Below are 26297 nucleotides of genomic sequence, written 5' to 3' on the forward strand. Positions count from 1 at the left end.
GTTATTTTTGATGCGATAGCAGAATTTTTTTAATTATTTGTCATATTGATATTCCCAACTCTGCATAGCTACATGTCCTAGTTTTTCTACACCGCCAATGCGGCCGTTTGTGCAATTTTTTTTGGAACCAAAATGTTATTAAAGATTTATGATCTTCAATAACAGATCAATTCATAATTTTTAGCAAAATAATATTATAATAAAAATGCACTGAAAAGGACACATTTGTAGCCCTCGTGACTGTCGTCAATTATGTCCCGAGTCCATTACTAATTCGACCATCTGTCAATGCCATCTTTAACTAGGTAGAGCCAAAAACGTCCATGTTTAATCCAACAGTGTTCTCACACTCAAGTCTTATTACTATACAGTGATCAGATACCCGAGAGCCACCATGATCCTGAAATTCATGGACTTGTTTGCCCCACTTTTATGTATTTCATGAATAATAATTTCAATTTTAAGAGACCAAACTACAGTACAATAATTCCAAGCCTTAAAAGTCGTTCACTTATTTTGGTTCTATTTTAATGTTTGTGGCACAAAATAAGCATACGACCCTTAATGCTGCTTTATTTTTTCATATTTAAAATTTATTCAATTCCTAAAAAATATAAAATTTTTAGATACATTAATTCAATGCAGGAAGAATGAGATTTCATTGATATTATGTGCTCATGCTTACTTCCTTTTGTTTGATGGTTTCCTGTTCTTATTAAACTTTGTATTTCCTCTTTCCTTATTATTTCTTGAATGTCCTCTTTCTTTATTATTTTTTTGACTGTTGTCTTTAGGTTCCGTTCGCATTTTCTTAAATGATTTAGTTTTGAATTTGGGTATGTGAGGTCTCTTACGTCCACCAGATTTAATAGCATTTTCAAAGAGCTCCTTTTCTGGTTCCTCGCCAATTTCATCCTTATAATATTCAGTATCATCTTCCGGCACATCATCAATAGCTTCTTCTGCATCCTTCAAAAGCCGTTTGTCACTTTCGGTGATTGTAAACTGCTTATTTCCAGTTTTTATCTTATGTTCATCCTTTAACTTATCTTTCTTTGATTTATTCTCTTCCTGTGCCTTCTTACGCTTCTCTTTCAATATCTTTTTGTCAGCACGTCGCTTCCTCATCTTAAGAATCTCATCCACAGACTTGACAATCTCATTGTGATACAAAACTTCACCGGTCATTAAATCTGCCTCAATTTTGTACAATTCAAATGTAATTCTTGGACCTAATTCCCTTAAACGTATTCCAGACTGTCCTGCCTCAACATTTCCTTTCTTTAATGACTGACTTAATGTTACATTTGATTCCTCGTCTTCAAATTCTGATTCCGATAACATTTGACTTTTAAGGACGAAATCTGATATATCTTCAAATTTATTCATGTCTGGAATTTTCTTCATAGCTATTTTCTTAATTGCTCGATTAACTCCAGTTGGAACTACAGTAATGGCATAATGTCTCATTTCAACAAGCTTTGTTGCTGGATTATATGAAAATAATACACATCTCTTAATTGTTGACAGCTTAATTGTCGTGATATTCAATGGTGGAAACATGTTTTGGAAGGTCTGTGCCATCAATTTTGTGTGATTTCCTTCGTCTGTAAAGTTATTGAGGATGACTAAAGGAGCATGTTGGAACGACGATTCTTCTACAAATTGTTTCTTTAATGACGACACAACATCCTTAGCTAAAATGAATGAATGCACTTTGAATGACAATGTTGGACCTTGTGGCATTCTTGATATCTTCATCGATAAGCTCTTTTCGGATCTTGTGAATATACACATATGGGAAACATGAAAAATGCCTGATAAACTCACGAAATCCTTAATCTTGTTAGTTTTCTTTTCTTGTAGATTGATAGCAGTAAATGGTTCCATTACTTTTCTGAAATCTCTGGATAAATAGACTAAATAGGGAGATGATAATCCACGATGAATAACAAACGTGTGGGGAGCATTTTTAAGATCCAGTGGCTCATCAAATCTAAAAAATTAGTCATTTTAATGATTTTGTTGATTATTCAATGCAACATTTGATATATTTACGTTTTAGGTGTCTTTTGTGGTCCTTTCTTCTTTCCTTTTTTCGTCTTCATCGTGTTAATTTAATTAAATTCAACTTTTTTGTTCCTTGTTTTTATTTTGTGTTTTTATGAATTTTTTAAGGTTACTTTGATTTTAAATTTCAAATTACTGTTAATTTTAGTTCAATTATTTCAAAAGTTCTAGACCCCTCTCAGATGTGGCCGGCAAGGAAAACATTGGAAATTTTCGGACAATAGGAATATCCTTTAATGCTCAAAATTCTCGAGATGATTTTAAATGAAATTCCTTCCAGTTTTTATCATTTCTATGTTACCAGCTATCTCCGTTATCGAAATAGCATAACGGTTGTTCAAATTTTAAACCCAGAAAATTGCGCTATTATTTCCATTTGTCCTAGAAATGGCTTTCAAGAATATTTCAAGATTAAACCCGGTTTATCTCAGTAACATCCTCCGATCATCCAGTATAACATCCAATACATTAAGGAGAAGCTTTATTAGTTTAACTAACCAACACAACAGCTTAACTGCCTGTAAAAATGGTACAAACTCGATCAACTTAATCTGTGAACAGAAAAGGTACAAATATGATAAGAAAGGATCAACAAAACAGTCTTCAGTAAGTAAGCAAGTTATGTAACATGATCATACTATAATTAACAAGTGATTTACATTTTAGGAAGTAGATTCCGATGATGAATTAAGCGAATTTGACGATGATGTTGATAAGCAGAAAATAGCTAAAATAAAGGTGCAATCCTTACGTGCTGATCTGCTGCTCAAAGTAGCACTTGGAATAGCTCGAAACAAAATTGAAGCTTCCTTCTATGAAGGAAAAATTCGACTTAACGGGAAGAAATTATCGAAGAAAAGTGTTCATGTGAGTTTATGTGATGTTTGAGTGACTTAGCTGTGGATGTTCTGTGGATTATCATTATGATCAGGCTAAAGATCATGTCTGTAACATGAAGTTTGAGTTAGTTCTTATTTTAAGATCATTTCATGATTCACTGGATGTTTCTCTGGATCTTGCAATTTGAAGCCTTTGTCCACTTTACATCCACCAGCTACAAAGCCTTGTATCATCTACATCCTAATTGATTATCTATTTCCAGTGCAATGAAGGAGACATCCTAGATATCATCAAAGGCGAGAGTCCAACAAATCCAGAACACTATGTAATTGGTAGACTGGAGATTCTAGCAGTTGCAACTGACGGCGAGGAATTCATCTACCTGACAGTCAAAAGATTCAAGTCGCTAACTGTAGAGAAAGAGGAATTTAAGCACCATCAATAATTATTAGTGCAATGAACTTAGACTGAGTTAATAAATTTTTATTTTAAAGTTAACGGTTGAAATTTTTTTGAATTTTTATTGACATTCGGTCAAACAAAAACAAAGCAAACAATTTTCAGAAAATCGGAAGGAGTAAAAAATAAAATTTTTAAAAAATCACTAAAAATGGACTTTGACACAAAATGTCCTGGATATTATTGCGGTAGGATGCCATTACCGAACGATACATTTAGTGACTGTGGATCCTGCGATCGTGGATGGAAGAGAAATGAGAAATATATTTGTGTAAAGTGCGATGAAAAATTAGAACTTTATGATCTTTTATTTCTTGCATTTAATATCATTGTACCGTTCCTAATTCACCTGTTTCTTATCGATTACACAACTAAAACACCTAAAAAGTAAGTCATTTGATTAAATCCAGTCAGGTTAACGTAATTAAATCAATAATTTTGTTTCAGATTTTCAAAAGAAATTTTTCTACTGTATCTTTGTGCTGTTGTTGAAGTTGGCCTGTCAGCATTGCTGTCTGTGCTATTGACTGATCCAAAATTCTCATTTGAGATTCATTCCTGTGGTGTTAGCAGTATAAGTGACTTTTATACATATTTTGTGAGTATTATGAGAATTTATTGATATAAAGGCACAGTGGACGTTCTATGCTAGTTGTAGAGAGCTAAGTGATCCACTAGAATGACAAAATACTTGAATTGATGGAAAATAAATCACAAACAGAAGATCCAGTAGATACTCTAATTTAAGATACAGCAAGCAACAAAACACTGTCTAATCCGCAACATATTCCTTCTCATTACAGTTCAATCCATCGCCAGGATATGAGAAAACTCTAATATGCACACAGGAACGCGTATATCCTCTACAAACATTAGTTCTCATATTTTATGCTTCATGTGTCTTCTTCATGCTCCTATTTCGTCCAATTTTGAATGAAAGGTACTGCAAGAATAAAGTGGAAAGAGCGTCGCTAGCTGTTTACTATGGATTGTATGCCTTTCCATTATTAGCATTGATCTATGCAGTCGCTGGAGGCTTCATTTATTTCTCATTCCCTTATATCTCGATTATCATCAGCTGTGCAGTCAACGCAGGACATTTTGCAATGAAGCAAGATCAAGACACGAAGCAATTGCTGATAAGCTCATTAACAAGTATTCGAAATGTTATAATTATTGGTAAGTTAAATACGTCAATTACGCATTTCTTGACAGTTAATTAATTTATTATTTTCAGTTGGAAACTGGCTGTTATTCTCATTTGGAATTGTGTCCATTAAAAAGTATTATTTGTTATTACTCGCACCAGTTCCATCAGTTTTTTACATCATTACTGCCAAATTCACTAATCCTGAGAATTACTGATATTTATTTGACTAGACTAGAAGTGCTAAAAATTAATTAAATTTTAATTATTTTGTGATTATTAAATAGTGACTAAGGAAATGAAATAAAATATTGATCTGTGTATTTTATTGAAATTTGAGAACTTTTTTGTTTATTCAACTGTTGTGCGGACAATAGTTTTTATGTTGTATGCAACTGTTGTTCGGTGAATCATTTGTTTATGCAGCGTAACTGTTGCAATGCACACAGCTTTTTTCACGGTTTTAAGGAAAATATTGTATTTTATGTGTGACTCACAATTTTTGCGCAGAGAACAATCATTTATTGTTTGTGACTGTTGTTCCAGAAAAAATGTGGCACGCAACTGTTACTCTGGAAATTTTATCAGAGCGCAACTGCTGTCCACATGTGAAGAATAATTTTTGTGTGACAAGCAACTCTTAAGAAAAATTTTAACTGTTGCGCAAGAAAATGATTTTTATGTGGTGCGCAACTGTTGTGTTAGGAAACGTTTTTATGTGAAACGCAACTGTCATGCAGAGAATAACTGTTTTATGTAACTGTTGTCAATCAAAAATTGTGTCACACACAACTTTTGCTCGGAAAATGTGTCATGCATTTGTTGTCCGAGATTTTTAAATGTTGCACAACGATTGGCAAGAAAACAATTTCATGTAGCGTACAACTGTTGTAAAGAGAACATTTATGAATTGAAGGGAACTTTTGTCCGGAAAGAAACATTTATGTTACACGCAACTGTTGTCCAAGACGACTGTTGTTGTGGAGAGCATGCCACTTAATTCTCACAGAATTTCAATACGATTCGAATTCCTACTTCATGTTTGTATCATCACATGTATATCTTCATTATCCAATCGACACAAATAAAAAACTGTCTAAAACTGTCAAAAATTCTACGAAATAATTTCACATGCTAAGTTGACTTTACATTATTCCATTATATTCCAAGTAACTAAACAAACAGAAAAATTAAGAAGAAATTTTTTTGAATACAATGACTTTTCAATAAAAATGAAGTTATCAATAAAGCTTTAAATGGAATATATCGATGGAAAAAAAATAAAGAAATTCTCAACACAATTCATGCTTCTCGTCTTAATGTAAAAAAAAAGAGTAAAAGAAGAAATAAAGTCAATTTAGTAGACTCGTTCCATCTGTTTGTTAGCGGACACCTACGAAAAAAAAAAAATATCATCAAGTATTGTACTTTCAAAAAGTGACAAAGATGGATCGCATATTAGCCAGCAAGAATTTCGTTGTTGTTTTGTTTTCGATTTTTGAAATGAACGTAAGAAAAAAAGTTTGAATGGAAGTGAAGAACAAATTAGATAAGTAATTGAAGTTTGGGTATGGGAAGCATTTGGAGGGGTGCTGGAGATCCAAATGGAATTATGATTCTGGATTTTATTTAGTATACTTGGATATACTATAGGAAATTTAGTATACTTTTTAAAGTATACGTATTTGCGTATACTTTTTGAAGTGTACGTCCTTTCGTATACTCTTTTTCGTATACTTTTTGAAGTATACGTCTTTTTCGTATACTTTCTCGAGTATACTTTGTTACGCATACTTTTTGAAGTATACGTATTTTCGTATACTTTTTGGAATCATACGTCTATTCGTATAAAATTTGAAGTGTACTTTTTGAAGTATACGTATTTTCGTATACTATTCGAGGAATACGTCTTTACTACCTTCCTTGAAGATCCCTAATTATCCTTAACTTTATTACACAGCATCCAAATACCATTCCCATTACTCAATTCATCACCACACCCAGTCGTCAATCCCAAACTGCATCCATACCATCCCATCCATCTCTAAAAACACAGCTAATAAAATGGTAGAAGGAAAACTGTCAGATGAAATGTGTCCATTATACACAATAGCTATAGTAATGCCAAATAATACATATGTAACTCATGTGCTGAGAACAACACTTTTCGCTTCACAGGGGGTTTGAATTTTCCGGTGGTAGTGATAGACATGTTTTTTTATATTCTTTTTTTTTTCGATCTCAGGCCAGCATTGAGGCCTACTTAAATGTTGTTTTTTGAGCTCTTTTTTTATTGAACTACTCTCATGGGTATTTATACGATGATCGTACACGTACTTTTGTTGCGTATATCCTTCTTGTCTCACATACTTTCTAACAAATAACTGACAGCAATGAAAATTCTATGTGATTGAGTATTGATGGTGAAATGTTGGATTGAGGCGGTGGTTTGGGTGGCTGACTGGTATGGAAATTGTAGCGACTTCGTACTGCTTGTAAGGCAATCTAAAGGCAATGGACATCCACGAAACATGGAGACAACAAAACTAAACTTCTTATTGAGCTCCTTTTTTGATTTATTCAAATATGAAAGACATTTTGAGAATTTTTGGCAATTTTGAGCTTGAAAATGTAAGAGAACCTAACCACAGCTCGAAATCGACTTCAATTTCGTAAAGAATCATTTTATCAAGCTCTAGAATCAACAGAAACATCTAAAAATTTGAGATTTTAATGAAAATAGAAACTCGAAAGTTAAAAGTCGACAAAATTGTTATATTTTCAATATATCGGAGTCAAACTAAGTTTTTCTCAATTCTACCATCTTCAATCCTTTAAATGACAATAATTTGTAACTGAATATTTAAATTTCAAAAAATATGAAAATAATCAACACGTGATTTTTAAAAATTTGAGCAAAAAATCCTGAAATTTTCATATAAATTCTTCATTAAATACACTCAAAATGTATTCTAAACTATGCTTGCCATCTTTTTATAGCATATTTTAGGTTCTATTCTAGGTTTTAATAGATATTTACTGATTTTTAAGCAAAATATTTTTCGAAGTGAGAAAATTTCTACCATTTTTAAAAAATCATTTTTTAAAGTTAAATTATCGTTAAAATTGGAATTTTTTGATGTTCTAGAAGATATAATGTTGAAAATAGCAAATTCATCATCATTTAGAACCAAGTAAGCATCAAAACTGTTAAACAAATGCGCTCTAACCACTCAATCTTCCATTCCAACCAACAACATTTCCTACCAATCTTATTTTTGTTCATACCATTTTTATATTTGCAATTTCCCTTTTCATTCTTCTATCTTTCACTCTCTCTCAGCAGCAGCAAAAGAAAAAAAGCAGCAGTATATTCCCTCCCTTCATCACACAAAATGTGTCGTTGAAATTTGTTCTATATTGCTGAGAAGATTGATCACTTCTCACATTCCTTTTATTCAATTTTTTTTTTCTCTACGTTTTTCCCATTTTTATGCTTTTTCGTTAGCTGAATGTCAACGCATATTAAAATAATTTAATTCTCTTCTTATTTCTTTATGAGTACGTATCTAACATCTTCATATAATTTAATGTTATGAGCTCTTTTTTCTCTTTTTTCGGATATGCCATTTATTTATTATTTCTTATATGATGTGAAGTTTTTTTTTGTGTTGTTTGTGCTTGTTATTAATACATATTAGTTTGTTAAAGTCTCGCATTAAAGTTATGAGAGATGAATTAGATTTTGGGTAAATTGGTTGGTGAAAGGAATTATGGATGCAATTTAAGAATTTGAAAAAATTGATGAATTTTTGGATGATTGTCGTTAAAGGTCTTAAGAAGTATTAAGCTAAGTAGCATAAAGTAGCATAGATTACCCAAGTGGCTGTGATAGAGCACCGATAATTCGTTAGTTAAAGACCAAGCATTTTGATAAGAAATTCGATGTTATTGAAGATTGAAGCAAACAGCTCTTTTTGGACACTATTCTTGTCATCAAGGACACTAGCATTTTAATTGGACAACAGATCATCGATCGCATTGCTGATTTTACTCTGATCAAACCCTATATGATTTTCTATTTCAGTGTTGTTCTTTTTGTATCACGGTACATTTTAGCCGTGATCAAAACTGCATGTAATTTATGAAAATTCCAAAAAATTCGACAGCACACAAGTCTTCCGCGGCATTTAAACTTCAATTAGAACGACAAAACTTCGTAATGATCAAGTAATGATTTTTACAGTATTTTGCAGCGTTCTGCTCGTGTTAATTTCATGATTGTGTCGTGCTTCTTTTGAAAGTTATCCTTACTGTGTGTTTTTTGATGCAAATCTCTTTCGTTGAACTTCTTACTTCATTTGCTAGCCATAGAGTACAATTGTTACTCTTAGTCTTCTATAGAATGTCAACTGAAGCCAATTATTGTCGACTTCTGGTTGTTAATTACAAATATTACACTTTATAAGTATTGTCAGTAATAAAATAAAATTAGCAGCTACTTTTATCATACAAACAACGCATGGATTCCATTCAAAATTAGAGTTCTGCCAACAATCAAAGTCCTCCGCTTCCTTGGATTAAGATAAGTAGGTCTGTAGTTCTCGACTTCCTTATAGTTCGTCCAAGGCAGCAATCCTTCATGTTTGCGTTTTTTTTCTGCAGGTCTACAGTTTTGAATAAATCGAAACGAATCCTATTTGGAATCTATGTGACTTCCAAATGGAGCCTTTGTATAAATCAGATTTTATCTCTTAAATTTAAAAAATTAGCTGATCTTTAGGAATTTGATGAAAGAAAAACATGAAAATATGAATTTCAAATCGCAACAAATCAAGCATTTTGATTCTTTAAGTATACATTTGAGAAAAGACTTGCGACGGCAAATTTTGTTGATTACTCAAGGACAAAATCAAACTTACTTTTAATTTATTAATCATAGAACTTAAAGTGAAACTCAATAGACAATCTGGTGACCTGACAACTTGACAGCCTTGCTGAAAATCTAAATTTTCATTTACCTACTTATTCCTGTAAATCAAATTTCCATTTTTTTTGCACCAAAACATACATTTAAGACTTCCTCATCAACAGCATGTTGCCTCACACAGATTTGTTTACAAAAAGTCACCACAAATTCCTCTTTTGTCTAGTAACTCGCATCATGTTGTGAATTCAAAAATAACAAAATATAATTCTTAGGTGCCAATAATCGTGCATAATCTCCTTTGAGACATAAATCCATTCATGAAATATTGAGGAACAATGTATTTAATCCGTTGGAAAGAAGGTAAACAAATCCTTTTAAGAGAAAAGCAGCATGCTTTCATAAAGTTTGACTTTTCTATGCTAATTCTTACTATTATTGAATAAGAACATGCCTCAATGTATTAAGACATAAGCATGGCAAACGTGTGAGGTATGGATTTATATTGACGGATTTTCTGAGAATATTGATCATTTAAATTCCATGAAATTGACTGTATAAACATAAGAAATTATGATGATTTGCATTTTATTTAAGATCTGTTGATGCGTGTTATACACGTGAAATTGAATTAAATCCTTTTGGGTATTTAAAGAATTATGAGCAATAGCCGTAAGACTTATTGATATCTAGATTCTTATCGAATATTTTGATATCTTTGTTTTAATTTGAGAAATAAGATATAAGGATTAATCATATGACATATTTATGGATTGAGAATATTTTGCTAGACACTAGACTTGAATAGATTAGATTTAGGAATTGAATTTAAAAGGAAAGAAGCCTCTGGAAATATAAATTTGTCATGAAATTGGTAAAGACAGTTCCGGGACATCTTGATCTTGAGGATTTGTTGAAGCTTCATTTTCAAAATTTTAGGTTAAATTCAAAAAATTGTAATTTTTTGCAATTTTGAAGAAAATATTTAATTTTCTTTTGATATTCTTGCTTGCTCACAAATAAAGCATCAAATTGTATAAAAACCATTTGAAATAGATATGTAGAGCTTCCAAAAATCAACTTCAAACATTCGATGTGAGAAAGCCACCAAAAAATAATAAAATTGATCCAATGTCAATGATGAATTGATTATTTTGAATATTTTTTTAAGAAATAGACAATTTAAAGTTTCAATTTCTAAAAATCAGCACAAGCCAATGCCAACAAGTCTGACTTATATAAAAAGGAGTCATTGCCCAACCTTATCTTAATCCTAATCCATAGATTAACATTTAATCCAAATCTTCAGATTAAAGTTTTTAATTATTTTCCTTATCTGATAATATTCTGATAAAAACAAGCTCATCTTTACCCAAGAACTGCACCTTAGAATCATATCTGATAAAATAATTCCATATTTCGCCATTAAATTGCGCAAATAGTCATTCTACTCATAGAATGACATCAAAAAAATAATATCATAGCTGAAAATATATTTCATTTTCAACAAATCCACAAGCACCCACACAAAATCCTACTTAATCCATATAAGATTTATATTTTGGAAGGTAGAAAAATACAAAATGTTTTTATACGTGTGACTGATAAACAGCCATAATGAAACAAACCCGTTGATATCACGCTTAAATACATACACATTGTGTAATAAATGAAGAGGCAGCACTAAATCCTGACTAAATATTAAACAATCGACTTGTGATATGCACAAATATCTCCCCATACAACAGTGGTGGACAACCTTTGTTGTGCTGTGGTACAACTTGGTGATGTGACACGACTGAAGCCGCATAGGGCAGACTGCATAAGGCAGACTGCATAGGGAAGACTGCATATGACAGACTGCATAGGGTAGACTGCATAGGGCAGACCGCATTGGGCAGACTGCATAGTGCAGACTGCATAGGGCAGACTGCATAGGGCGGACTGCATAGGGCAGACTGCATAGGGTCGACTGCATAGGGCAGACTGCATAGGGTGGACTGCATAGGGAAGACTGCATAGGGTAGACTACATAGGACAGACTGCATAGGGTGGACTGCATAGGACAGACTGCATAGGGTGGACTGCATAAGGAAGACTGCATAGGGTGGACTGCATAAGGAAGACTGCATAGGGCAGACTGCATAGGGAAGACTGCATAGGGCAGACTGCATATGGCAGACTGCATAAGGAAGACTGCATAGGACAGACTGCATTGGGCAGACTGGGAAGGGGTAGATTGCATAGCGCATAGAATCTGCATAGGGCAGACCTTAGTGGAATGCCACGACTTAAACCGCACACGGTACATGGTCCATCGTGACACTCTAGTGTGTTGCGGCACCCATGTTGCTCATCTCAGTGGTGAGCCAAGGCAGAAACCAACCACGGCACACCTTGGCGAACCACGGCATTCGATTCATGATATTTTCTAAAAATATCAGCAACATACTAGTGTACCGAGACACACAAGTCACCCACCACTGTCACACATACCATATTTACAACCATATCCCCAAGAGGAAATGTGACATCGCCGCATGTGACATTTCGATGAGAAGTAAAAATTGATTTTTAAACAACTGTAATTGATGCTAATCTCATCGAGTTCAACCAATTGTTTGTGGAATTTCTCTTCTCAATAGGAAATATGATGTCAAAAATCTTCAAAAATTTTTGACATATTCTTGTGTATTTATCTCAGTGTGATCATCTCCAAACAAACAAACAATAAAAAGTCATTCTATGACTCTGTGAGACTGACAAGACACCTTCGTCGATGGGACATGGGAAATGTAAAGAAAGTAAAAAAAAAATACAAAATAAGGAATACAAAAAGAGTAAGATTGACAGTCGATGGAGATGTGCAAAGCATGTGACGATAAGAATTGATTTCAACAGAAAAAAAAGGTAAACAGAAAATAATTTTCAAATAATTGATGTGATATAAAGAATACCTTATGCGTTATAAGGTGATTTTTTTAATTACACAGAGCTGACTGATAAGGATAGACTTGTGACATTGTGGTACTATTTTTTTGTGGGGATGAGTTAATTAGAGGGAAATGCAGTTTGTCTGGCATATATTAATAAGGCCATTGCTGAGTAATCGACAAGGTTATTGGTTCAAATTTAACGTGGTATTATAGGAGTCTGTCGGTTCGAATCCTATAATACTATAACAAATATTGTATGATTTTGAATGACCAAGACTAGAATAAAACGAATTTAAGGTTATTATTAGCCTCATTCGGCTTTAAAGCAGTTAATTACCCCAGTGTCTAGTAATTGACGAGGCGCTGGCTCAAATTTATTTGGTATTTTGTAGGTCATAAGAAGACATTTCTCCTATTTCTCTCTATATACCCACTTTCGTGGCTTATACAAGAATTTTGATATTTCATATTGTCTAAGATCAAGACAAAATTTGAGCTATGGAGGGCAACTTTGGATCAGAGTTGGCAGGACTCCAATGTGGAGGTGAATCCACAGGCGTTTTAGGGAGTCCTGTCAGCTCTGTTCTGGATTTGAAACGGATCAGAAAGGACATAAGATGGAGATTGTGAATTACTATTCATTCCTTGGCTGCAAGATTCAATTCCTTTGTAGTTAAAAGGTGTTATCGTCCCGATTTCGATATCATCTTGATCTAAAGAAAGCTATCCATGGTTGTGATCAATGACTTATTTTAGACTCGCATGAAATTTGCTCATTAACCAGAAACCGCTTACCCAATTCTAATTACAAAACTGTTCGGCAAAATATGTCTATACTTAGTTAATAAAAGAACAGAATAGTATACCATGCTCACCAGGGCACAGATATGTCGCCGCATAAATGAAAATATGCAAAATTACTAAAACGGGATGGTGACGGAGGATTTCGGGAGTTCGGGAGTTCTGGAGCTCGTTTGTATTGGAAAAATGAGAATCGCTTCATTATGCCGCTCAGGGTAAAATTCCCAATCATCAAACAACATTCTCAGCCTTATCACTAAATGCGCTCCAACTCCAAAAATAGACAAAAATTAAAAACTCATTTAAAATAGAGAAAGATAGAGGAAGGGAAACAGAGAAGTATAAAAAAAAATTCTGGCACACATAAATTATTGTTTTCATTTAATCCTACATAATTCCTTTTCCGCGATAACAATTTTTTTTTATTTTATTTTTGGTATTTACTGAACGCTTCATTATCAACCATCAGCAAAAAAAAAAATGTGTTGATTGATTATTTTAAAATGCGAGTTTAATGTGATAAAATTTTGATATTTATAATCATGTTATGATGAATACATTTTTGATGATAAATTGCTCTTTATCCCTATCGGAAAAAAAAATGTCGATGGCCCACTGTCTTTTTCTGGTGCCTTTTAAATAAATAACACAAAAAAAAAATTGCTTCTCACATTTAACTTAATTACTTATTTTAACACTTGTTGCTTGCCATGTTCGTTATACAAATTCTTTGTTGATTACGACATTAATGAGCCGACGAGACGGAGGAGAGAGGAGAAATTGATGATGGGGGAGGGAGCGTGGAAAATTTTACTTTTTTTTTATTGTTGCTTGGAAGTTTTGAGTTTGGATGTGAAATTGGATTTTGCGAAAATTTATATAAATGTTTGATACTTTTTATGGTGAATTGCATTCTAAAAAATACTGCAAAGATGTTGAATTAAAGATTGTAAAGCAATTTTGTATCACAACTTTGAATGACCAGCACTTGGACGTAATTATTAGGGATCTTTTTTGAGCAACACTCAAAACTCTTTAACATAAAAGTTTGCAGTCTTTTGAAACATTCGACATAGTTTGATGAGCTTGATATGTTATACGGAGATCGCTATAAACTCTTTCAAATAAGAACTTCAAGTCTGTCTTTGTAGATGACTAAAGATCACGAAGAAGGCCAAATAATCCATAGAATCCATAGAAGAAAGCTGTTGACAGAGACATTGTTGCGATTGGAAATTGGCAAGCGGTAGCCAACGAGAGAGCCAGTTTAAAAGGTCGTTTTAGGGCCATTTAAGCAATAAAAAAATTTCGAGAATTCAATTCTATAGCTCACTTTTGAAAATAAATGCCTATTTTACCTAGGAACAGAAGTCTGCTCAACCGCTTTATTAAAACCTCACGATTCACAGTGAATCAATAGAAACTAATAATCATTAGTGAGTGAACGGTCCGTGAAAATTCTGTTGATAAGAAGTCAATGGTTATTTTATATTCAAACTATATAATTCAATTCGTTGATTTTCCCCTTTTATAGTTGATAGTACCCTTAATAAAATTTGGATTTAGTTTGTTTTGATCTTCAAATAAATATCTTATTTATTAAATATCGCGAGTGAACAACTTCACATAATGCCTAGTTAACAACTAACCGGTCAATTAATGACAGATTTTATGAAAAGGTATGGATAAAATGATATTGGTTGATCGAGTTAATAACTAGACATGTTAAATTGTCTGCTCGATATATACTAATTCAGTTATTATAATTCAATAGACAAATTCGAATTCATTTTGATAACTCTAAATCCATTAAATTTACTTTAGACCAAAATTCTCAATGTTTTGAGCACGACATACATAGTAAAATGCCATAAAATGATGTGCCGCCGTACTTTTCATGACAATTTAGTGCAGTGCTATCCAAACTTTATTAAGCCTATCAATAAAATAATGATGTTTCTAGTGTTAATCCAAAATACAAAAAAATAAAGTTTGATATCTTCAGTAATCTTGATCTACGGTATATAAATGTGCCGAAGCACACATTTGAGACAACACTGTGTCTCAGACTGTTTAAAGACCGAATAAATATTATAAACTTCATTAAAAATCTCTCTTAATTTCCAATTAATAATCTGTCCTAAATTAAGACATCAAAAAACATCCAGTAGCTTCAAAACCCATTCATTCAAACTCATCTAACATCGCCTATACCAAAAAAAACTAAAACTCAATCAAATTAAACTTCATCAACACTCAATTTTTATTCCAAACTACTAAACTCTAAGTTTCATTTGTGTGCCTCCCGTCCGTTGATTGATTAGCTTGCAAATTAACATTTTTGTAAACAGTAGGTTAACAACTGTAAAAACTATTTAATATGAATTAAATTGAGCATTGATATCTATCTTTTAGGTCTCATTCAATTACAAGTCAATCCACTTAAAGCTGTATGTATGTTCAATGGCACCCCAGAAATCTGATTAGCGAAATTTTTTTTATTTTCTTAAAAATCGTCATAAAACATTTGTCAAATTAATAAACGATATCGGTTATCATAGTCGAGTCGGCACTAAGCGGCCATAGATTGCGGCATTTCAAGACCCATTCACAAAAACTATCTCAAAAGCCATAAATTATCCTACATTTTGCCTCTTTTTTTTTTACAAACAACAGAAACTCGTCGATATTTATAGAGCTGTAAATTTTATTTTGTGCATTACATGTTGTCGCACACAATAGAAGTCCATATGCTTTGAGATAAAAAAAAAAATGAATTTTTGTTTCGGAAGAGGGAAGAATCGAGAAGAAAAAGATTCAGGGCGAGTTCGATGATTGTGATTGGTTTATTTTTATGTGCCATTAGTTGCCTCTCGTTTCTTTCTCTATTTTTTTGTTGTCTGCTGTCTCTATCTTCTCATGTGAGTGTGCTCTGATGTGTGTGAGAATATTTTTATGGGTTTTTATCTGTGTGCGGCAGGTATTGACGCTATGGTTGCAAATATTAGATGAACATTTTGAATTTTAGAGAGGATTTTATGAAATTTTGTGAATCATAACGTTCAGCTATCCTTATTGTTATTGAATCTGCGAGGCGGTCCATCACAACGATAAGAGCTTTTAAATGAGCCCTCAACAGACAGTGATTCCATACGGGAGCACTGGTTAGAAAATAAGGTTTAAGTGTGTTTTGTATCAGGCTTTCTAAGCCCATGCAACTAGAAATATTAGGACGTGGGATCAAGTCCCACTCGGACTATTATAGAAGTAAGAAGGTTCCGAATAATTCCCGAAATGCAAAAATCTGATAATCGATCATAAATCTTACTCCAGCTCGGAGTCTCTCTGAATTGATTTTGGATTCGGTTTAAATCCTTCACTATGGTAGAGTCAAATGGACCTGAATTTTAGGGGATAGTTTTTATCTGAATTAATTAAAGCTTAAAAAATGGTCTTAAACCAAGAAATAGAATCATCATAACCATTTCAAAAAAAAGTGTCCAAAGTTGGTCGATTCCGCAGCCATATGAACATCAATTGAATTATACCATACAGTCTCTTGTGTTATTCGTGTCTCGAAACTTTATCATAGGCATTAATAGCGCCGAATACATCAAACGCTACGTATTGGAATGCTGCCATCATAGTGACTACGGAGTGTACAAAAGACCAAACAAAGAAGCAAATTTGTAAATTTAATTGCTTGTGTCAAATGACTGCCATTTGATTCTAGTTATACTGCGACATCGTCATTGTCCTGGCAACATTTACATAATTGTCAATTGAGATAGATTGCAATATAAAGATCATGACATTGAATAAGAGAATTATTAAGATCGAGGTCAAAAAGATAAGAATCCGCTTTCGAGATGCCGTCAGGACAGCTATCATTATTCATCATATCATTATTCGGTTAATACGGTAGCCTAGTAGTACTCTAGCGTTCATTTATTATTTTTCGAATGTATAACATTAAAATTGAATTTTCATTACAATTTCTTCGAGCTTCTAAACCTTGTTCAATCGCACCAATTACAACAGCTTCTGTAAATAGAAAAGAAGCTCAACATTAACATTTCCGAAACATTCTATTCATTCAAATTCCCTGTTCATCTCAAAAATTTGAAGATCTTTTAAACAAAACTTCCAAAAATTTCCATTAATTAAAATCCTCAAAACCTTAAAAAAAGTAAATTTTCATTACCAAAAAAATTAGAACTACCAACTTAGACTGATAAGACTACAACAACATTTGATATAGGCAGAAGCAATGAGCGTCGAACAACTGCACATGCCAGAACGAGACGAATATAGTCATAATGCACAAGTCATTCTTTCCCTTTTCCATTCATTCATTTTCTAAGGCAAGACAGAAGTCAAAATTATATTCAAGTTAAGCACACTTCAGACTTATTTTAGACTTCGTCATAACACGTTCATAAAAAAATTTTTGTTTTCGTGCGGCTCATGAAAAATAATTTGTGGAAGGAAAAAGAGTTCGGGGCTGTTTTTGTGACTGAATATGTGGAAAAAATCAAAATAAATAAATAAATTTTTAATGAAAATTGGATGAGGATTGTGGAATATTTGATCATAGTAAGCAGTGAAGTAACTGTCATTTGAATTTTGTGAAAATTAATGTGAAAATTCGGATTATGAATAAATATTTGAGGAACAAGGAAATTAGTTGAATTTCTGAAAGTTATAAAGCTACTCGAAAGTGCATTTTGATAAATTGGACGAGCATAATTAAAGTTTGAATAATATTTAAAATTTAACGGTCAATAAAAATTCAAATTTGCAAAATTTGTCATCTCGGAAAGTAAATAAATAACAGAAGTGAATATTAAAAGTTAAAATTGTGAAATTTTCATAAAGACAGACTGACTTTTTAGTTTGATTGTAAAAAAGTTCTAATTATTTAAAAATTCAAATTTTCAAAATTTTAACGGCCATTTAAAATTCAAATTAAGTGAAAAAAATCTGTCATCTCAGATAAAACAAAAACAAAATTTTCCCACAAAAATTTTCATGAAAAAAATTCAAAATTTCCCAAACTAACCAAAAAATCATAAACACTAGTTCCAATATGATGGATATAAGCATGTATGGAAATCATCACACAAATCATTCAAGTGGATATCAAAGTCCCGACCTTGGAACAGGTGGATATCCATATTTTCCGTCTGGTCATCATCATCATCACTTGCAAAATCACCAGAATGTTCAAGTTGCATATGCAACATCATCAAATGTACTAGCTGGAACTGGAATACAGACAGCATCAAATGGCAACAGCGGAAATCATTTTTATTCGTCGGCAATTGCTCATCCGCATCTGTATAGTCCATCAGCAATAGAATATGGAATTCATACATCATCGAATAATTCACCATCGGAACAATATGATAAGTATTATGATGCTCAAAGTAACGACGGTTATTATACAACGACTGGAACTGGAAGTTCAACTGCTGTTGGTACAAATAATAATAACAATAATAATAACAATACAAACAGCGGATCACCTGATACGCACATAATAAGCAGTGATAATGGATTAAGTTACACGAATTTAGACTACATTGCGTATCAGCAAGCACATCAAGCTCAAGGATATAACATAGCAATTTCGTCAAGTGATGAAAAATTAGCATTAAATCATCACTACAATGAGGAACTTCTCCTTAATAATCCACAAAATCCCCTTCATCATCATCACCAGCATCATCATAATGCGTCAATTGCCGCAAATAATCCATGGCATCATACCAATACAAGCAATCATAATTTTATGGATGCACCTGGTACATTAGTTAATCAAATGCAAGCAATAAGTGGAAATAATTTGACAACACAACAGACATTGCAGCAGCATGCAATGCATTCGCCAAATAGCATTCAATCGTCATCGCCAACATTACAAAATCAACAGCAGCAAGATAGTAATGGACAATTAATACAAAGTCAACAGCAACAGAATGTACCGACTTATAAGTGGATGCAAGTGAAACGAAATGTGCCAAAACCGCAGAGTGAGTAGAAAATTTGCATTGATAATTTGATTGAAAAGTGCCGATTAAAATTTAACGGTTGAAAAATATTTGAATATTTTCTGAGATGAGCAAATTCGATCATCTCAGATTAGTAAAAGTAAATAAACACAAATTCTCGCAAAAACCTTAATTAATTCATCAAATAAGTCAGATAATCATCCAAATTACATCAAAACCTTAAATTTAATTAATAAATTACAGACTAATTAAGTGAATATAACTAAATTAGATTTATTTCAACCCTTATTCTTAAAACAATTGTCAAATTCAATACAAAAATGACGTAAATAATGTCAAATGTTCCTGCCGTCGGACAGTGGGTGGTTGTGTGAGTCAGTAAATTGAATATAAAAGGTATAATGTAAATAGAAGACGACGAGGAGGGAGAGGAGGAATGTTTTACTTTATGGAAATTCTCGTAAAAATAAAAAAAGAAGGAAAGAAAAGAGAGAAAACAAAATTCTTCACACGCAAATATTTAAGGTATGCTTTCATGTTTAAACATTTATTTTCTTCAACATAAAGGTTGGATGGGATATATTGGGATGAATAGATTAGTGGGACGGAGTGTAGTTATGAGGACAAAAAAAAATACAAAAAATGATCAATAATACGATTTCTCTCACAAGTTTTTTCTCTGCTTGAGATTCGAACTCACAACTTTTGGCACAGCCTTAGCTTTTAAGCATCAATATTCAATATCCTGAAGACAAATTTGGCTAAATCCACTTCATATCGCTTACACACAAAGAGATTCCTCTCAAGTGCAGAGTAAGCTGAGAGAAATGCTAACGAGCTTGCTCATCTAGCATATTTAAGGTGAACCAGCTCTCGAGTTCATGCTCTTTGTCTGTTAGGATATTTTACTCGAGTTACACAAATAAAGAAGGCTCCAACATTGAGCAAGTAAGGTGACTTCCATTTGGTGTTAATAAAGGAGGTTTAGTCGCAGAGTTGCAAAACAGGCACCTTTCACATGCAAAAACTGTACAATTTATTGATAATTTGTATGGTTTTGTAAGAATAAACCATACACTTTATTAAGAAACTGTACGGTTTTTGCCTGTGACAGAAGCCTGTTTGGCCACTCTGCGACTAACTCTCTTATATTAACACCAAATTGGAACCGCCTTATAAGATCCATGGTGAAGCCTTCCTCATTTGTGTCGTTCGGGCTATTAAATATTAGCTTCCCCGAAAATCCCAATCTTATAGCCACCCCAAAAATATTAAATTATCCACCATAAATAGACACAAAAATACACAGCCAGTACATAAAAAAAAAGTTTATGACTATAGCATGTAGATTTTCAATATTTGTCGAATTATGTGAAAAAATGGCAATTAAAATGTAATTGTCACAACACTTTCTTTTTTGTCGACTCAGCACCCAACTTTTAGTCCTTACCTTCTTACTTTATGGCCGATATCTAAGAATTTTTATGACATTCCGTTTACGTATTTGAATTTATTTTTTCATGTCAAAACATTATAAAGCTATTATGATGGTTAGGAATAAGAAGCTATAGCTAGCTTATCGTTTGTCGTTAAAGGAAACATGTAACGTTTTATTCGTGCGGTCAACATTAAATTCCAATGTTCACAAAAATATATAAAAACCTTTCATTTCAACAATTCCAAGAATTGTTTTTAAATTCACTTCCAAAAAAGAAGTTTCTTTATTTTCTGTCTGTTTGACTCGGCTTGCGTCTCTTTATAAAATGCGATTGTATCTTTTTACATGTAAATTGCCATGATCAAATTTCAATTATAACCTGAATTATATTCCATATGTGTGTGGAATTTTTGAAAATAAAAATTCTTTTGAGATCGGACAATGTTTTGGACAATGGGCAATATTTGAGCTTTAGTGAATTAGCTTTGAAGTTTTTTGAGCTATGCGAATTTTGTAGAATTTAAAATAGAAAATTTGGAAGTGTTTGTTGCAATTTTGGTTCGAAGGTTTGTTACAAATTATTAATCATAGCTTGATTTTAAGTAGAATTATGGATGCGACATACTTTATCCAAATCGTCCTCGAGCTCTGATATTAAGTCAAGTAGTGATTCAAGTCGGTACGAGTCCGTTTTCTTATTTTGTTGGGCAATAACAAGGCTTTCATCAAAAAATAATTCAAAGAAAATCCTTTATTTGAATTTGATCTGCTTTATGCTTCTAATTCTGACACCCCAGATGGAATAAGCAGAGCTTGAAACCGACTCATAGCTCGAAGTCGACTCAGAGCTACAAGTCGACTCCGAGCTACAATTCGACTCAGAGCTACAAGTCGACTCAGAGCTACAAGTCAACTCAGAGCTACAAGTCGACTCAGAGCTACAAGTCGACTCAAAGCTACAAGTTTACTTAAACCTAGAAATCGACTCAGAACTAAAATTCTACTCAAAGCTTGTAATTAGTATTCTTATTCAACTTACTTGTATCTCATAAGTCAACTTAACTTAATATAATCTTCAATTCAACTTCAAACTCTGAACTAATAACTGTATACCACTTCATTTATCACTAAATACTGCCATACACTTAACCTTCATGTTCATTCTAAGCTTGCAATCAAAGTAATGAACATTAGCGGGCAATAGAAGCATTAACAACACAGCGGGATGGCTATTTGATTGTTGTTCAATTTACAGATAAAATTGAAAACAAAGCGAATATAAATATTATTGAATTTGAGAAAAAATAAAGCTAAAATTTTGTTTACATTAATGACATTTGATTACCAAAAAAAAGCATAGCCTCATTTATATCTCCAATTTGAGTTAGTTTATTTTTAAGATTCGAACTATCGTTTTAAAAATATTTCTAAGAACTTTTCGATATTCATTAATTTATAGTATAGTCAATTCTGCATTTTTCGGTTAATAAAGAATTTATTGGCTTATTTTAAATTGATTTTCTACTTCTGTGGATTAAGAATTTTGAATAAAATTGCATTTTTTAAAATCTTCCAGTTCTATTGATTGAATTTCCATAAATAATATTATAGTTTATATATTACTTAAATTTAAATAAATTAATGATTCATAAAGTAAAAGTTTTAAAACTTGACGAAGTTCAGAGTTCAAAACTCAAAATAAAACGTTTGTTTTTCCATGGATGACTAGCGACAATTGTTTTTTTTTTTTTTTTTGCATAATGGTAGCCTTAATTCAATGCTTTAGCCATTAATAATTATCAATAATATTTGAAGAATAATAAATAACTTAACGTTTTTGAGCTTCTTTTTTCTTACTTAAGGAGACAAAACATCTATTTTAAACAGTATTGATTGTGTATACTCTCGAGTACGCTCATTTAGATGGGTATGCTCATTGTATGTTAGGGATATCAGCATATATATCCTATACTTAAAATGGCTCAAAACAACTCCAAGCACCAAACTACAGTAGCTCATAACCCATTACTTTACAAATCTAAACTACAATTTAACAAACAAAAAACATAACCACGACTAATTCGCAAATTAATAGTCTATAAGCTGTTACACCTGCTAATTTAAATGACTCATAATTAACTGAAATAGAAATAAAATCTACAAATCTCGTCCACATGCCAAACAAACATAAAAAAAAAGTCTTAAATTTCTATATCGAAAAATTGAGAAGGAAAAAAAAGCTTACACGCATGACTACCTAATTACTGACTGACCGAACTAAAACAATCTGACTGAACACTAATGCTGGATGAAATTCATTCAAAAAGTGATGCCAGTGATATTTTTATTTATTATCTGTAAAAATACTTCAACCTTTTCGTCAAACGACATCCAAATAAAAAAATATCCGGCGACATTTAGACTGTTTTGATGTCTCGTAACTGATCTTTTGTGGAAACAGAAGAGATGAAATATAAAAAAAAAGTAAATCTTAATAATATTTTCTGATCTAATGCGCATTATGATATCGATATCGATTTAATCTTGAGTTGTTGTTTCATTCTTTAAATATTTACTTTTTTGTCCCAAGTGAGTGAGTCAATTGACATTTTTTCTCTTCTTCCTTCTTCTTCTATCGATTCTAGTTGTTGGTTTTGTGATGCGTTTTTTTGGGATGAATGTGGATGATTTTTTGGAGTGCAGATTGTCTTGAAGGGTCAATAGCAGTGTTGTTTCAAGTTTATTGTGACAAGATATTCCTTGGCGGTAAGCCACGGTCGAAATGTCACTCTAGATCATTTGATGCCACTCTGGATTGAAAATCACACTTCAGAAAGTAACGCTCTTCTCAACATTCAGAATGTTCATTAGGTATATCAGCATCCTAAACTCACAATGTAGTCCCTATGATGCTATAGGCCGTCATTCCGAACTACATAGCCCGCCTTACAAACATCCAAACATATCATTCCCATGATGATGACTATACTAAGTTGTGTTGTTTGGGCATTTAACTTATGTTGATTACTAATCTCTCAAATGTGGTTAGGCTTCTATTTTGGAGGTTAGAATTCAATTTTGTAGGTTAGGCTTCTATTTTTTTGGAGGTTAGTTGTCATATTTTTGATGATGATGGTGATTGGTTCCTATTGATCCACTGTGAATCGTAGAGCGTTAATAAAGTGATTGAATAGGTCTCTGTTCCGGAATATAACGGCTACTTCTGCTAACTTCTGCTTACTACTGTTTTATATTTTTGGATAAATTCTATTTAATTTGAAGATAATCAACCTGAAAATTGTGTAAAAAATATGAAAAAAATTCGAAATCCTTAACTGCAGCTTACGGAACACTATAATTTGACTTAAACTTGTCACGGCATATCTTGGTGGTAATCCTCGAATAAGATCGTACACGTCATACGGTTCATAGCATTCCCAAAAATTTTGACAGTACACAGTTTCAACAACACTGACTAAAAATGCGCTCTAAAACCCCCCACCCAACTTCAGGACTTTCAAACTTGCCCTTTTTCCATTCATTTGTTTAACTTACATCGGAAGAACGAGAAGCCGAGAAGGACGCAAAAAACATTTTTATTTTCAGCATATCTCTTTCATATTTTTATTTGTATGTATTAGAGGGATCATTTTCAACAACAGCAAAAAAGATCATCATCATCAGATGTTGTGTAAATAAGTATCAAATAATATATTGCATAACTCACCACCATCTGATAAAATTTCCTTTATTTCCTTCCTTTCCGTTCCATTTCATTCAATTTCACTCGACTTTTGTCGATTGACAAATATTTGAATTTTGAATACTTTCTTCTTATGTCAATATTTTATGATTGCTGAAAATAAATGTATTAAGCATTAAACTAAATACATTATGCAACTGAAGCATCTTACATTACATCACTTGTTATTATTTTTCTTTATGCTTCTTGATTTTTGTGTTTGAGTTTTTACTGTTTTCTTGTTTTTTGATCTATTATGAAGTAGGAGATGAGTTAAGGGACGCTTTTGAGTAGATATTCGGGATGAAGACGCATTAGGAAGAATGAAATGGGAAATTTTATGTTCAAGGGTGTCATTTTGGGTAGCTATGCTAGAATACTTTTTGAATCATGCATCATTAGTGCTTATATATTGGATTTAAGCACTTCAAATTACTATACTAATGCAATGTTGTAAATTTCAAGCCTAAATCTAGTAGAACAGAATCTAAGGTTCGCTAATGAACGACCTATTTGCTCATATGATTGACTTTCTATAGATCAATTGTGATCCATCAGCTCCTTCAGATCCTTTTTAACCCTAGTCATGGTTGTTTGTTCTAGTATTGCTCTCTAGTTGGGTTTCTTAGCTAGAATTTAAGGATTACGGATTCCTAAGCTAAGTAGCTCTATATTAATCTGCGCCTCACTCAATTCCATCCCACTTTATGGCTTGAATTGACAGTCTCCATCCGTGAGATGATAAGATTGGTGTGATTAGTGTAAGGGGTGACATGGTTAGGTTAGGTTAAGTGCAATCCGTGACTTTATATGATCCATCTAAATACTCCTTTTGGAGACCATGTTTTCCCATTCCAACTGCTATATGAAGGGTTCCTACGTCCTTAATAAAGCTAACAATGATTTAATATTCTTTTTTACCCGAACTTCACAAATAAAAAAGGATCCGTCACGGAGTTTTAAGGCTCTGCTAAACAGCCATATGTATAGACTCAGTCAAATTGATACCGATCAGGAGCGGCTTTTATTTGGTCTTAATTAACGAGGTTTAAAGTGGCCTCACTCCAAGAACTCAAGTAATTACATATCAACTCACAGATCCAGCAACACAATCTTAATGCTATTTTTAGCCATTTCTAGTCATAAATTATAAGAAAACATTCCAAAACCGCGCATAACTTAAAATTCACAAAAAATTTCAGGTATCCAATTTCATTTCTAGTTTTTTTTACAAACCCAACTCATTACATTCTAAAATCCATCAAAAGAGTGTCTGATTCCCTTTATACACACATAAAAACAACAACTACTGATCTAATTGATTTCGATTTATATATCCATAAGAATATATTACAATTAAAACTATTAAGTAATATCCAACAAACGGACAACAGATCAACAACAAAACTCATCCATCAAATCTATAGAAAAAATCAAGCTAATGAAGATATTGGATGGAATAAGAAGCAATAAAAGAGAAATAAAAGTAAGTGACATGACCAAAACTTGAATTTCAATTAAGTCATCGTCTAGTGACTCCTCACTCTAATTTCATTGTCGTGTCCTATTAATCATGCGGAAGGGGGAGATAAAGTGACAAGAAATTAAATAATAGTCGCGGCTCCTCACACACAAAAACCTACACAAAAATTCATTTTCGTTTTACTGCTTCCACTTCTCGTTTTTTTTTTTTTATTCTTCATTCTTGTCTTCCTTTTTGATTCTCATTTTTATTATATTATGATGATAGTCCAAACATGAAAAATTGATTAATTAAATAAATACCAAATAAATACGGCACCTTTATTGTGGCAACTAACAACTTTATTTCAATTTTTCTTTTCCTTTTTTTTCTTCTTCTTTTGGATTTTTTTTTATTTTGTGTGACACGAATAAAGGGTTATCTTATGAATATGGGGATGG

At 32.5% G+C, this 26297-nt stretch overlaps 4 protein-coding genes across 4 annotated transcripts in view; 3 read left to right on the top strand and 1 right to left on the bottom strand.

Annotated features, from left to right (window-relative positions):
* Positions 1-587: 587 nt before the first annotated feature.
* ppan (Brix domain-containing protein peter pan) lies at positions 588-2184 on the bottom strand. Its single transcript, XM_070648876.1, has 2 exons — positions 2059-2184; positions 588-1996 (listed from the first exon to the last, which is right to left on the bottom strand). The coding sequence occupies exons 1-2, from the start codon at positions 2106-2108 to the stop codon at positions 682-684; spliced, it is 1365 nt and encodes a 454-aa protein (XP_070504977.1). The 5' UTR covers positions 2109-2184; the 3' UTR covers positions 588-681.
* A 229-nt stretch (positions 2185-2413) lies between these two features.
* Positions 2414-3408, top strand: LOC139097140 (mitochondrial transcription rescue factor 1). Its single transcript, XM_070648914.1, has 3 exons — positions 2414-2676; positions 2737-2937; positions 3173-3408. The coding sequence occupies exons 1-3, from the start codon at positions 2458-2460 to the stop codon at positions 3353-3355; spliced, it is 603 nt and encodes a 200-aa protein (XP_070505015.1). The 5' UTR covers positions 2414-2457; the 3' UTR covers positions 3356-3408.
* A 43-nt stretch (positions 3409-3451) lies between these two features.
* LOC139097138 (JNK1/MAPK8-associated membrane protein) lies at positions 3452-4839 on the top strand. The gene is made up of 4 exons (XM_070648912.1): positions 3452-3756; positions 3817-3967; positions 4173-4548; positions 4607-4839. Exons 1-4 carry the CDS (start codon positions 3521-3523, stop codon positions 4732-4734), a joined length of 891 nt encoding a protein of 296 aa, XP_070505013.1. The 5' UTR covers positions 3452-3520; the 3' UTR covers positions 4735-4839.
* A 13218-nt stretch (positions 4840-18057) lies between these two features.
* The window catches only part of LOC139097139 (homeotic protein labial-like), a 28356-nt gene continuing 20116 nt past the window's right edge, over positions 18058-26297 (top strand). Inside the window, exon 1 of the mRNA XM_070648913.1 lies at positions 18058-19215. Within this exon, the coding sequence (XP_070505014.1) occupies positions 18270-19215 (946 nt within the window). The 5' untranslated portion in view covers positions 18058-18269. The remainder of the gene's footprint in view (positions 19216-26297) is intronic.

The sequence above is a fragment of the Chironomus tepperi genome, unplaced genomic scaffold (genome assembly GCF_022539635.2).
Source record: "Chironomus tepperi strain 1889 unplaced genomic scaffold, CSIRO-AGI_Ctep_v1 contig_414, whole genome shotgun sequence".
Lineage (NCBI taxonomy): Eukaryota > Metazoa > Arthropoda > Insecta > Diptera > Chironomidae > Chironomus > Chironomus tepperi.